Source organism: Rutidosis leptorrhynchoides, chromosome 8 (genome assembly GCF_046630445.1).
Source record: "Rutidosis leptorrhynchoides isolate AG116_Rl617_1_P2 chromosome 8, CSIRO_AGI_Rlap_v1, whole genome shotgun sequence".
NCBI classification, from domain to species: Eukaryota; Viridiplantae; Streptophyta; class Magnoliopsida; order Asterales; family Asteraceae; genus Rutidosis; species Rutidosis leptorrhynchoides.
Window position 1 is genome coordinate 109,576,895 of NC_092340.1, and position 15,294 is coordinate 109,592,188.

At 33.5% G+C, this 15,294-nt stretch overlaps 2 protein-coding genes across 2 annotated transcripts; both read left to right on the forward strand.

Moving 5' to 3' along the window:
• The first annotated feature begins 3,927 nt into the window (after positions 1 to 3,927).
• LOC139863729 (uncharacterized) lies at positions 3,928 to 4,368 on the forward strand. The gene has a single exon (XM_071852335.1). The coding sequence runs from the start codon at positions 3,928 to 3,930 to the stop codon at positions 4,366 to 4,368; it is 441 nt and encodes a 146-aa protein (XP_071708436.1).
• A 463-nt stretch (positions 4,369 to 4,831) lies between these two features.
• Positions 4,832 to 6,854, forward strand: LOC139863730 (F-box/kelch-repeat protein At3g06240-like). The gene is made up of 2 exons (XM_071852336.1): positions 4,832 to 5,753; positions 6,847 to 6,854. The coding sequence occupies exons 1-2, from the start codon at positions 4,832 to 4,834 to the stop codon at positions 6,852 to 6,854; spliced, it is 930 nt and encodes a 309-aa protein (XP_071708437.1).
• Positions 6,855 to 15,294: the final 8,440 nt, after the last annotated feature.

Sequence of the window (15,294 nt, forward strand, 5' to 3'; positions counted from 1 at the left end):
TGTGTTATATCAATTCAATGTAAATCAAATTTACTAAAAAAATCAAATAAAGGATTAATAACAAAAGAAACACTAAACATAATAATAAATAAAATTCACATAACTAAATGTATTTATATTCTATAAATACGTTATAACAATTATCAAATATGAAAAAAAAATTACAAAAAATAGAAGACTCATATGCTCGCCAATAACATCTCAATGTAGTGATGCATAACATTTCACTAATGTTCACATACATGTGATAGATGTAAATTCGAGATTATTTTGAAACAATCAGACATCTCAATGTATTAATACATAACATATCTCGATGTAGTGATACATAACATAATACCAAGGTTCTATTTTTAATGGCGAGACGTGTTGGTGCTTCTCTCTATGTGTGTTTTATTGTTCTTTCACTGGTTTGATGAAAGTCTATGGTATTTAAGTGTTTTTGTCACAAAAAGATGAAATTTAACATTAAAAAATCATCTTACGAAAATAGGACGATGATGGCAATTCGAGATTATTTTGAAAGAAGTGTATGATGAGAGCATAAATGAGCTTTATATAGGGAATGTTGGGAAGTAAGTGAGTTTCAAATCGTTTATTTCTATGGAGAGTTACAACCAATTATTAAATTAAGAAAATCAAAGGTTGTTTGGTTAGTTTTGTATGTTTTTAATATTCCATTCCATTAATGATATGATCGAAGTTATTAAGTTAATTAAAGACATTAGATTTTAAGAAAACAAAAGGGTGTTATTAACTATTACAATACGTATTACGGGATAAACTATAATATAATGTACATATACATATACATAAAACTCAACTTACTAAATCATATTTAATAAGCCATAGGCAATGAGAGTCACTTTTTAATTATCCTTTAATAGTTTAATTATTTAGTAATTATTACATAATAGATAAGGAAAAATAATTTTTTTTAAACTTTTAAATCATTTAATTATAAGGTTTAAGGTAGCTCATTTATGACAATGGAAGTCACTGTTATATTATATATAGATGTGTTGGATACATGATTTGAGTAGGTAATTTGCCTTTCTAAGCCAAAGTTTTTTTTTTTTTTTTTACTCGGATTTGAAATCGTATTTAAATAATTAATTCATATTTCTCTAATTCCTTTCTCTCCACATTCTTATACATGTAATCAATTCAAATCGACTTTCTATTGATTATTGATTTAGTTTATTTTTTTGATATAATATGTATTGTATTATGATATTTTATAAACTAATATAAGCTTATTGTGTGTGTGTGTGTGTATATATACACACACACACACATACACACACGTTTGATTATATTATATATATTAGTTTAGTATGGTATATTTCAAAGTTAATACGATAATGTTTGTTCATCTCATAAGAAAAAAAAGAAAAGGTTGATTTTAAAAGTTAAATAATATATGAAAAAATGGTACATGTTATTAGTTAATAGTAGTTATTTTTAGAAGTTGAGTGGAATTCGGTTTTAACCGAAATCAAACCGAATTCAAATTCGTTTTTCGGTTTGGTTTTGACTTCAGTTTTGATATTTGAATTCAGTTTCGTTTTTAATTTTCGATTTTGATTTTAACAATTTTAAAACCGAAACCAAACCGAATCGAATAATCCGAAAAAATCGAAACTACCGAACAGATGAGAACTTGTGGGCATAGCTCAAAGGTTCACCTCCATGTACTTTGTGTCATGGGATAGGGAGAGGAAATGTGTTCGATCCTTAGGGATGACATGATTTTCTTTAAAACAATTGAACACTAATAATGATGGTATATATTGATTCTATAGGGAGGTTTTACCGGATTCGTTCACGGACCTCTACCCAGAGACACTGTCCGAATGGATGTATTCCTGGGTACCGTCGATCGAGTTCGGGTTTCTTTCCGAACGTGTATAATACGTGCAAATGATGAGGGTCGATGAAGACGCTTGAGTACAGCACCAAATTTTTTTTGTGGATATAAAAGGTGCAAATCCATCCATCCGGATTATCTAGGGTTTAAAACTCTGTTCGTTCTATGAGATTGGATTTTAATTAGTACGGAGTACTCCGTAAACACATAAAATTATCTAGGGTTACAAAAATTAAAAATTCAAGCTCGCGTTCTCACGAATAGTTTCGTGAGCCATAATTCGAGAAATTTTGGGCCATAATTCGAGTTGATTTGATTGAGGCCATTCGATCCTTTTGGGTAACGGGTACCATTTCTCCGGGTTGTAACTCTTCGTTCATAACGCTTATTCCAAAAATTGCTAACCCGGTTAGTTTAAACGATTATAGGCCAATAAGTCTTGTCGGGAGCTTCTACAAAATAATTGCAAAATTACTTTCCAATCGAATCAAGAAAGTAATCCCGGATTTAGTTGGTTTCGAGCAAAGTGCTTTCATCAAAGGGAGGAATATTATTGATGGTGTACTAGTGGCAAATGAATCCCTTGAATTTTTGAAGAATAATCGTTTAAAAAGCTTGGTGTTTAAAGTTGATTTTGAAAAGGCTTTTGATAGTATTAGTTGGGAATTCTTAGATGAGATGATGACATTGATGGGTTTTGGTGATAAATGGAGATTGTGGATTTTCTCATGTCTTAGATCGGCTTCTATATCGGTGTTAGTTAACGGTTCTCCAACAAAAGAATTTAATATCGGTAGAGGTGTAAGGCAAGGCGATCCTCTTTCGCCTTTTCTTTTTATCATTGCGGCCGAAGGTCTTAATTGGTTAGCAAAATCGGGGGTCTCAAATAATCTTTTTGACGGTGTTGAAATTGGTAGAGAAAAAGTTCATATTTCACATCTACAATATGCGGATGACACCATATTTTTTGGGAAATGGAGTTTCGATAATATTGAGAATCTAATGAAACTATTGAAGTGTTTTGAACTTAGTTCCGGTCTTAAAGTCAATTATAGTAAAAGTTGTTTATTCGGGGTTGGTGTTGATAAAAGTGAAGTTGAAATGATGGCGAATATGTTTGGTTGCAAAATGGATACTTTACCTATGAGCTACCTTGGTTTGCCGATTGGTGCGAATATGAAAAAACTTGTTAATTGGAAGCCGGTTATAGATAAATTTGAAAAAAGATTATCGGATTGGAAAGCACGTACGATTTCATTCGGTGGACGTTTAACCCTCGTGAATGCGGTCTTAAATAGCTTACCGTTGTACTACTTTTCGCTCTTCCGTGCCCCGCCTTCCGTGCTTAAAAAGCTAGAGTGTGTAAGACGTAATTTTTTTTGGGGCGGGTCGGGGGATAATTCCAAAGTTTCATGGGTAAAATGGGATGATGTCATTCGCCCTTTTGCGGATGGCGGACTAAATATTGGATCTCTTAATTTCAAAAACTTATCCTTAATCGGCAAGTGGTGGTGGAGGTTTTTAACCGATACCACTTCCTTGTGGGTTAAGATCATTAAAAGTATTTATGGGGATTCGGGGCTTCTAAATTCGGGTGGGGATTTTATTGCTAATAATTCTACTTGGAGTAACATTGTTAAAGCAGGGCTCGAGATTGACAACTTAGGTGTCGAATTTTCAACCTCGTTCGCAAAGAAGATTGGTAATGGCCGAAGCACGAAATTTTGGGAAGACATTTGGATCAAGGACAAGCCGTTAAAGGAAATTTTTAAAAGGTTAGTGAGGCTAGAATCATCCCCCCATGCTCTTTGTGCTGACCGAATTATTCTCAGCAGCTCTACGGCTTCGTTAAGTGGTGACTGGTCTCGGCCGGTTACGGGTCGAACTAAAAATGAGCTTGACGAGTTGGAAAAGTTAATTGCAAATGTCAAAATGGATCCGGATGTTGAAGATTGTTTCTCGTGGAAATTAAGTGAGAATGGAAGATTTACAACAAAAAAGTTAGCAAAACAAATCATGAAAAGTTCTCAAATTCTAATGGTACTTCAATGGCAACTATGAAGAATAAGTTTGTTCCAAAAAAGGTGGAGGTTTTCGTATGGCGAGCAAGGAAAGAGAGAATTCCCGTTTTGTCCGAACTTGATAAAAGGGGAATTGATCTTAATTCATTGCTTTGCCCTCTTTGTGTCTCCGATGTGGAAACGGTTCATCATGCTTTATTCTCGTGTGTTCATGCTCAAGCAATTTGGAGGAAGGTTCGAGAGTGGTGGGGGTTTGATTCTTCCAATCTATCTTTTGACAATTTCCTTCATGGCTTGGTTCCTTCGCATAGTTCAGATTTGGGTAGTGATTTATGGCAAGCGGTGGAGTGGATTGCTTGTTATCTCATTTGGTGCAATCGGAACCAAAAAGTTTTCAAGAATTCCACTTGGACCATTCCAAACGCGCTTAGTGAAATCCAAGTCAAGAGCCATGATTGGGTCGCGAAACGATTTTAAAAGGCTAAGATCGATTGGCATGTTTGGCTTCATAATCCATCATCTCTTTTAGCCTTGTAATTTCTTGTATTTTGTTGCGATGTGTATAGGTGTAGGATTCTAGCTCGGCATCCTCTCGCCTTGCGATGTCACCTTTGTTGTACATTATTTTGTTTCTCGTGGTTAATAAAAATTCTGCTTTTCAAAAAAAAAAACAAGGTGGAGTGGTGACCGAATAATCTTTCTAGAACAATAATTCAATTAAGCTAAAAAAAAAAAAAAAAAAAAGTAAACAGCCCTTAAATCTTTGAGACCCGTAAACTTAAAACTACATAAAACTATCTATTCAGTCTACGAGATTGGGTTTAAAAAGTACCACATAAAGCTATCTAGGGTTCAAACATAACATTCAAGCTCGCGATCTCACGAATAATTTCGTGAACCTGGTCAATTTTATTCCATCTAGGGTTTGAATTGAAGTGAAATGGAAGTTGGCAATTGCGTAGATGTGGTGGAGCAGATACTGATACAATTGGATGTTGAAGATCTAATCCAATGCAAAAGTGTTTGTAAGTCATGGTATTATTTAATTTCTAGTAGCTCCTTTGTTAAATCTCACTTGAACCGTTCTTACAACATCGATCTAAAAAATTATAAACTTAGAGATAGAAGGATTGCTAGGCCTACGACAGCACACGTGGACCATGCTTATGGCATTAATTTTTATTATATAATTGGTTCATGTGATGGCCTTGTATGCCTATCTCCTACAGAAACCCAACTTATGGTAACCAATCCTTTGACTAGGGAGGTTAAACGACTGAGCACTTTTTCTGAATGTAAAAGAGGGTGTAGGGAACGTTGTTGTTGGGGTTTTGGTTACGATTCGTTATTGGACGATTACAAGGCTGTACTTGGGTTCGAGATATATCCTGGTTTACAGCTTACGCAATTTTATGTCTTGAGCTTGAAATCTAATACTTGGAAATTTATTGGACAAGTCAGTTATCGTATTGGTTCTAGAACTGCAGCTTTATTTAATGGGGCCCTTTACTGGTTTATGTCAAACCATAAGGACATCGTAATTATGTCGTTAGATTTATGTCGAAATGAGCTCAAAGAGATCCCTCAACCTCATCATCCTAGTTATCGACATGAACTTAGTAAAGAACACAAACTTGTAAGTATCAGAGGATGTCTGTGCATACATTATGATCCTTGGAAGCTAGGCACGTATGGTCATCGATCGTATAAATATAAGACATGGGTAATGAATAAAGACAACAAGTCATGGCAGGTGTTACAATGTGATGATGATGATGATTGTGAGATGATGATGATGTATGATGCTGTACATTGCATGAGAATGCCGGGGGATGATATTAAATATGATAATGGTCGTCATGGTATATACTTCACCAAGACTTGTATATATCTTTATGCCCCTGTATTCGTACAGAGCCTTGTGTCTCCCTATGGTAATAATAATAGTGTTAAATTTAATATATTTATAATAATGAAAGACCGGTGAAGACAAAGAATAACGGGAGACTGGGTGCTAAAAAGGATCATAATTACTTTGCTATGTCAACAAAGTCCTTCCCTTTATTACTCAAGTGGATGAGAAAGAGGCAGCTAAAGAAGAGGAATGCAGCTAAGGGGTGTGTGTTTTTTAATTAATTTGGTTGTTCTTTTTTTAAAAAAAAATAATAATAATTTGGTGTACATAGCAGCTAGATTTCTAACTCTAATTCCTATTATGGCTCAATTTGTATGTTCGTTAAAGTGTGCTATTTCACTATAAGTTGACCCGATTTCTGCATTCATTGTAGTTTTTTAGTTTAATTTCTGTACCTTATTGTATATCATATATCATATTTTTGTTGTTATTTAATAATGGACGAACACTTAAGGTGTACATCACTGAGCATTTCAGTGAGTTGATCCAGTTTCCTCAAAGAAATATTCTAATACTTCGCACGGATTTTGTTCATGAGTTTTTGCTTCCATGCTAATTAAGATCTCAATTACACGAAGACTTTTGTTACTTTAGTGTATACTTTAGCATCGTTATCTTGTTAAACCTCTGGTTGTTCTTTTTTTCTTGAACTTTTACACGGTCCAAATCGCCTTGCTGTAAGAAAATGAATTAAAATGGGCACCAAGAGGTTGTTTACGTTTATTCCTTTTTTTTTTTTTTTTTATCCTCTGCTATTAATTAAAGTCTAGCTGTTGAAACTCTGAAAAGCTTGATGTTTATTGTCTGCTTGTTGTGAGGGAAAATTTCATTGAGCAATTTTGTTTACCATGTTGGAATTATCCTTTTTGTTTATTTATGTTGGCCTTCAAAGCGTTATAGTTTGTTGATTGATTGAAGTCATCAGGATCTGTATTTACATAATGTTAGGGACAATCCATTTTGGACTTGAGATGTTAATTCAACATGTGCAGAGATCAGTGTACACTAATTGAAGTCTTCATGTTTATATGTATTTGCAGGAAAGTAATGACACTAATGCGACTCGTGAAACGATACATATCAGCAGGGGGATATAAAAGAATGGTTAAATTTTGGTGCCAATGTTTTTGATACAATACTTGTTACTCCTATTTAGTTTGATTTTGTGATTAGTAATGAGATTTGAGTGAAGGTCGTGTTTTGGGTTGGCTTAACATTATTATGCCTTGATTTGTTTGTGTTAAAAGTTATTATTATGAATTTAGTTCATTTAAGAGGAAAAGTTGGTTCCTTGATCACCAACTATGTTACTGGAAATCGTGGTAATAATAGCTTGATTAAGGTGCCCAACGGTAGCATCCGTGATAATGCATAAGACCACACGTTACCTTGCGTGAATTCGCCAGTGATATGGAGGCATGAAATGTTTGGAGGAGAGAAGGTGACGTGGTAGAAATTTTGAAGTTGTATCATGGTGAGTGTTAAAAGTGTTAAATTTTAGTGAAAAGGTTTTGCTTGATATGTCAAAATATAACTAAAAGTTATGTGGAAAAAAATAAATAAATAAAGTATAAAAGTTTAGCTCATTTTAGTTCGTGAGCCTAAACGAGATTTCATATGTGTGTGTGTGTGTTATTTATTTTAGTAAAGTATTGAAATAGTTTTAGGACTTTAGTTAATAGTTATACTTGGTGCACAAGGAGTTGTGATAGTGAGGTTTCAATGTCTTCAGTGTCTTGTTGATGATTAGACGCTGACTAGACTGAAATTCAAAAATTTACATTTGAGAGAAAGTGAAGAAGTGGTTCAGTATCATTTTTAGTTTCTTGGATAGAGAAAATATTATTTTATTTACTTCTTTAATTAATTATATAATAATTTACATAAAATAAGATTTTTTATTTATCAATTTCTATAAAATAATTAATAACATAATTATAATCAAATAAAGTAAAAATACTTTCATTAATAAAAATAACATTACATTTTAAATAAAACATTACACTAATACGTCGCATAAATTAATAAAGTTACCTAAATTTAGACTAATAGTTAATAAAACGAATCTTGGCCAGTTCTGAAAAAATCACTATCGCGATCATGTTTAATCCTTATAATATTATATACATTAATAAATAGAAAATACAACTGAATTCTCATTGTGCATTTGTATAATATTAACTCATTCCTCTTTTTTAATAGGAAAACTTATTGCGGGACTCACTCTAACAGTGTCTTCTTTGAAATATAAAACTTTCAAGTGCTCGAAATCACTTTTTCTTTTAAAAACACGAATAACTTCGTTAAATCAAAGTTACAAACATCAATATCTTCAAACGATTGCTTCGACCCACCAACGTATGACTTAAAGTCATCACTAAATTTCTATCGTAAAACACGTCAATTGAAACGATGCACGGAGCCATGAAACAAAGTAAGGTCTTAGGATTAGAAGCCTAAAAGAAATGGAATTTTGTGTTAATTGCATACCATGTTTGGTGCATTATAACTCGTAAACAATCTTTATGGGTTAAATGGATTCACACGTATCTATTACACAATCACAATTTCCGGGTTGTGGACATGGTTTCCCATGGCTAGATGGGGGTGGCGCAAAATATTAAACATCATAAGTTATCCGCGAAACCACTGATTTTGGCACTTTAGCAGATGTAATTACTTCAAGAGAAATAAACAGAGCTGGTCTCCATGATTACTCTATAGTTGCAGATTTGATTAAAACAGATTTGATTAAAATAATGGGTTGGAAATGGTTTCAAGATTTGGTGACTAAATATCTTAAGTTGCTAAATGTCCCATTACCCAACGTTTTGAAACAAGATAAAGTCACGTGGAAAGCTTTTGATGATAGTTTGGTTGATTTTTTTAACCAAAGTTGTGTGAGATTCACTTCGTCCACGAGATGATAAAGTAGCATGGCATCAGATGGTTTGATTTTCCAGGTTGCATCCTTCGGCAGGCGTTCATGGATTTTTATGATTGAAAAGCTTAAAACACAAAACAAGATGTTTCCATGGGATGCAAGGGATGGTTAGTGTGATGACCCGAAAATTTCTGACCAAATTTAAACTTAATCTATAACGTTTCCGACACGATAAGCAAAGTCTGTAATGTTGAGTCACGAAAGTTTTGGAACTATATTCATGTAATCAATTATTCTTTGACTGTTCTCGAAGATTCACGAACAATATGTATATATATATAACTTAATGTGCATATATATATATATATATATATATATATATATATATATATATGATTTCAAGTTATTTAGTAAACGATAGTAACATTCGATTATTGATTCGATTGATATTTAGATAAGTTAACTAAAACGTTTAAGATGAACCAGTAAAACACTAATTTGCTACAGTATTTTTGAATTGCTACAGTACCCGAAAAGCTACAGTGTTTTTGAAAATCACTATTTGCTACAGTAAAAAAACTTTGCTACAGTACTTTGCTACAGTAAACACTATTTCAAAATGAAAATGTATATATGTATATGTATATACTACGAGATGATGATTTATAGAAGCAAATAACCAAAACACTTAATTGATTAAAGCTACACTTCGAGTGACATAGTTTATCAATGGTTAAGTCTAATTATTGACAAAGGTACGAGTCACGAAACGTAAAGTGCTAATTTTCTAAGCGTACGAAAATGCGTTTGAGAAACCGGAACTGGGACATGAGTCGGGTGATAACGTACGAGTCATCGAAACAAAAATTACAAATCAACTGTACACATGAATATAATATAATATATAATTAATTATATAAATTAAATATATTATATATATTATATTAATATAAAAATATGTCGACAAGCGTAGGACAAAAAGGTTTGTGAGCTGGAACTGAAGGCCATGCGATCGCATGGCCATAAGCCTTCAGACCCATGCGATCGCATGGGCAGGTTAGGTGAGCCAGGTCCTTTAAATATCGAACATTTCAGTTTTTCTGATTCAATTATCCATCTATCTCGATCTCTTTCTCTATTATATTTATATTTATTATTATTATTATTATTATTATTATTATTATTATTATTATTATTATTATTATTATTATTATTATTATTATTATTATTATTATTATTATTATTAAGATTAATATTATTATTAATCTTAATATTATTAGTAGTAATATTATTAATTAGTATTATACATAAAATACTACGACGAGGTCATGAGCATGTCACTTTCAAAAATGGGTTTTCAAGCGGGATAGAGCTAGGGAAATTATGGGTTATAGCTATGGAAGTTATGGGTAATGTACGTGGGTATTATTGACAAATCAAACCTAGTGTTTATCATCTCTGTTGCATCTACGTACTTTCCTGCAATATTGAATTTCAATATTGATACGTAAGCATTCATATTTTATCTTTTATATAATAATTGTGTATCCATGTCTAGTGCTCGAGTATATATATTTATACATACTTGTATGCTAAATTTTGTCGCTAAACAGTTTATAATGAATCACGAATTAAATACATATATTACTGGTAAAAGGTATATGATATACATGTTTTTGGAAAGCTGGCGAAAAATCAATAACTTTTCATTTAGATATCAAATAGTTTCGATGAACGGATTAAAAGATATGATCAACTGAATTACAATTGACGTTAATTGGAATTGCTTATGAATCTGCAATTAATATTTAAACAACTTGTTTGTAAGATTGATAAATTGGATTTTTGAATATTACCAACAGAGTAAATGAATCATAATATAAGGCACGTCTCGTTTTGTTGAACTATTGTCAAAATTGACTTTTTGAAACGACTTTGGATAACTTTTGTATGTCGATCTCGAGCATTAGGATTGTGATACACTATGACCTGACCTAGCTTGATAGACATTTATTGACCAACATATGTTCTCCAGGTTGAGATCTACGGTTATTTGGTAATCCGAGTTTCGGTCACATTTTGGTGAACGACTTTATATGCTGCTAAGGTGAGTTTCATTTGCTCCCTTTTTAATTGCTTTTGCAATATATATTTTTGGGCTGAGAATACATGCACTTTATTTTAAACGCAATGGATACAAGTACATACTAAATTCTACACTGAGTTTGAACCGAAAATCCCTTAGCTTTGGTAACTAGTAACTGCTAGTTATAAGAACTGGTGGGTGCGAGTAGTTGTATATGGATCCATAGGGCTTGACATCCCCGTCTGTTTCAGGTATAGAAACCCTAGCCTGAACTATAAAACAGACGTATGCTATTTGAGTTTAGTACACGTTGGTTTGCGTGTATTGTACATGTTGGTTGCATGTATGTTAAAACAAGGGTACTTATTATAACGTTAAAGTTTAGCTACCAGGGTACTCAATTTCGTAGAATATTTTGATAAACGTTTCTGGATGAAACAACTGAAATCTTGTGATCCACTTTTATATACAGATTATGCGAAACACTAAAACTATGAACTCACCAACCTTTGTGTTGACACTTGTTAGCATGTTTATTCTCAAGTTCCCAAGAAGTCTTTCGCTGTTTGCTTATATGTTAGACAAGCTATGTGCATGGAGTCTTACATGGCATATTTTTCAAGGAAACGTTGCATTCACCAAATCATCACCATGTATCTTATTTTGACTGCATTGTCAACGGAAGTACTATTGTATGCTTTAAGTTCGAATCCAAATGTGCTATCATTAGCGTATGCATGTATGCTTGACCCCAAGCAAGTAATCAAAGTGTGCGGAAGCATGTATCAAGTAGCCAAGTATGAACCTGACAAACATATAGAAAACTGTCAACGAAAACGTTGGTGAAATCATAGGTGTATTTGTAAACGTTATTTTTGAACCACAAGATTTTGTATACTTTATTATCTGAATCGTTTGCATTCCAAAGTTATTGTACGTTTGCTGAGCACCCAATTATCAAGGCTTAACTGAATGGTACCTCTGAATCATAGTGTTAGAACCTACACTATACCCGAAAATATATTTCATCCACCGACGGTAGCGAACCATCCGAATGGGGGTTCGTCAAACCCATATGGCCACACAACATAAGTTCACACTTACACTTACACCCTGCAAGTGTAACTGATGATAATTGGACTTGAGGATTTTTGTTCTAATTCGTGCGTGAAATGTTTGTCTCGTACTTGTGTTCAAAGTATAAAAGTATAAATCGTATATGTTTCTCATCCCATGATTTAAAAGTATAAAAGTTGTTGAAAATATGGGACTATGATCTCACCGTAGTTGCATGCTAAAGTACTTGTAATTAAACGTTGTGCAAATGAAAGTTGCTTAGCCTTGACCTAAACAAATAAGTTGTATCAATTACGGGTTACGACACAAGGTCGGTCGAAATGCATATCATACATCGTTGGAAAGGTATTTTAACGAGGAATACAACTAAACACATATCATCAAACAATTACATCATTTGAAATGACCAATTCCTCGTCAAATGATCGTTAAAAGCTCATCATTAGAGTTTCAAGTTCGTAAAACGCATTTCATGATTCGGGAACTTACTACATACATATAATATGCCGTTTCGTAGGTAATTACGCATATAATACAACTAAACACTTACCAACAACATTTCAAAGCATTTGATGCATTAAAAGTTCGTTTTAAATTCTATCAAACCCTAACCAAAATCACAAAATCAATAATCATGTTAGTGAAGTTTTCCAAATCAACCTACACATCAAATTGAAGCTAATGATGCTAGTAACATATTTAATACATGAACTTTAACATTTAATCAACATTTAATCAACCAAAATCAAAGATTAAACAAAACTTTTTTCAAGTTCATGCTAGTTATGTCAAATAACAAGATCGAGCATACAAATTACATACACAACATCACAATGAGCCATAAACACTAATTAACACACTTTTAAGTCAAGAACACTAAGAATATGAAATCTAGAGTTTTAGAAAAGTTACCCAAATGAGATGAAATTGGTATCAGGATGAAGAGAGGATTCCAAATATGTAATTTGTTTTGATGTAAGCTTGCTAGATTGGATTTAGATGATGATTCTTTGTTGAGTGGGTTTGAGAGAAAAAGAGAAGTATGAAGATGGAGGTGGGTGATGAATGAATGGTGGGGAGGTGGGTTGACTAGTTGACCTAGTCAACTAGTTTGCCCCCTTGGCAACCTTAGTCCCTCAAGTTTGAAAACGGGTGCGTGAATTAATCGAACGAATTATTTTAAACACGCGAGAGTAAACGAAAGATGTTATAATCCAATAACGAGAATGTTAAGAACGTTAGTTAATGAAAGGTATGAATATTGTGACGCCCCGTACAAAACCATCGTGTACGATTCGTCAACAACAGGATCTTTACACGGTCAAGTACTACATGCTATTTGAAAACAGTTCTGCATTCATAAAAGATAGCGTTTACAAAAGATAACGTGACACAAAGGTCGTTACAAAGTCATTATTTGAAAATAACATAAACTACGAATGCAAAAGAAAAGTTCCATGATTGAGACATCTCTAGAATTATGCAGCGGAATTCTAGCACAGCAGGTCCTTAACTGTGGCGACCCGACCAAAATCGTCATTGACGGCGTCGCTAACTGAGGTCCCGAAACGTGGTCGTAGTCCCTATATGAGACTCTTTGACCAAAATTATGTCGCATTCTTTTGAAACGTATCATGCTTGCAAAGTTTAGTTTACAAAACCGTTCGACAACAATTTTAAATTTGCAAAAGTATAAATTATAAATGAGGTAACTTGCGACATAATTAGTTTAAAATCGCGGTTGCTATAAATAGCGTAAGTATGTAAACAATATGTTTGAATCCAAAGGTGCTATCACTAGCGTATGTATGTATGTATGCTTGACCCCAAGCAAGAAATCAGAGTGTATGCATGCATGCTTGACTCCAAGCAAGTATGAGTGTACGCGGAAGCATGTATCAAATAGCCAAGTATGAACCTGAGAAACATATAGAAAACTGTCAACGAAAAACGTTGGTGAAATCATCGGTGTTTTAGTAAACGTTGTATTTGAACCACAAGATTTAGTATAAGATGATTATTAAAATCATTTGCATTCCAAAGTTGTTGTTTGTATCCCGGGCACCCAATTATCAAACTTAACTGTTTTGCACCCTTTGCGTAGTGTTAGAACATACACTAGACCCGAAAATATATTTCATCCGCTAACGGTAGCGAACCGTCCGAATGAGGCTCGTCAAGCCCATGTGATCACATAATATAAGTTCACGTTTACACCCTGCAAGTGTAACTAATGATAATTGAATTGAGGCTTTTTGTTCAAACCCGTACGTGGAATGTTCGTTTTCGTACTTGTGTTCAATGTATAAAAGTATGATACGTATATGTTTCTCATCCCATAGTTTAAAGCATAAAAGTTGTTTGAAAGATGGGACTATGATCTCACCTCGAGTGCACGAGTATAAAAGTACTTCACAAAGTAAACGCGTGCATGATAGTTGCTTAGCCTTGACCTAAACAAGTAAGTTGTATTAATTAACCGGTTACGTCACAAGGTCGGGCGAAATGTGTTCAATTAGTCCTATGGCTCGTTACGACTCGATTAAATATAGCATGTGAATCAATTTGTCAAGTTTCATGCAAGATACAAGTATAGAAAAAAGTTAGGAAGATTGCACAATCATTTGGTTAAGTTTGACAAAAAGTCGAACTTCGGTCGGTCAAAGTCAACGAAAAGTCAACACGTTCGGGTCGGGTCCCGAACTATTTTTTTGAGGTTTTTAATCATATATGAGCATGTTAGAACAAGTTACATGTGAATCGGAGGTGCGTAGCATAGCAAACATTATTCAAAAATCGACAAAGTTGGACAGACCACTTTGGCGAACCGCGCGGGTATATGGCGCGCCGCGCCATTACCTGTGCAGAGAATTCTGGCAGTTTTTAAGTTTTATGCACGAACCTAACTTCAACCAATCACCATTTATGACCCACAAACAACCAAAACATGTATCTTATATCATCGGAAAGGTATTTTGACAAGGAATACAACTAACCACTTTTCATCAAGCAAAAACATCATTTACAATAGCTGAAATCTCGTCAAGTGGTCATTAAATGTTCAAAACCATCGTTTCAAGTTTACAAACGCATTTTAAGATTCGGGAATGCAATTCACACATATGATATGCCGTTTTGAAGGTAATGAAACATACAATACAACTAATCACTAACTAATAACATTTCATGGCATTCAAAGCATCAAAATTTCCTTTTAGAGTTCATCAAACCCTAATCAAGAATCACAAAACCAATAATCATGTTAATGATGTTTTCCAAATCAACCTACACATCAAATTGATGCTAAAGATGCTAGTAACACTTTTAAAACATAAACTCTAACAATTTAACAACATTAACTCATACAAAATCAAGGATTAAGCACACCCATTTCAAATGTTCAAACTAGTTACTCAAAACAACGAATCGAGCAAACAAAAC

What these genes read in the sequence shown, in the direction of transcription:
- LOC139863729 (XM_071852335.1), top strand. Translation starts at nt 3,928, where the DNA reads ATGAAGAATAAGTTTGTTCCAAAAAAGGTGGAGGTTTTCGTATGGCGA.
- LOC139863730 (XM_071852336.1), top strand. Translation starts at nt 4,832, where the DNA reads ATGGAAGTTGGCAATTGCGTAGATGTGGTGGAGCAGATACTGATACAA.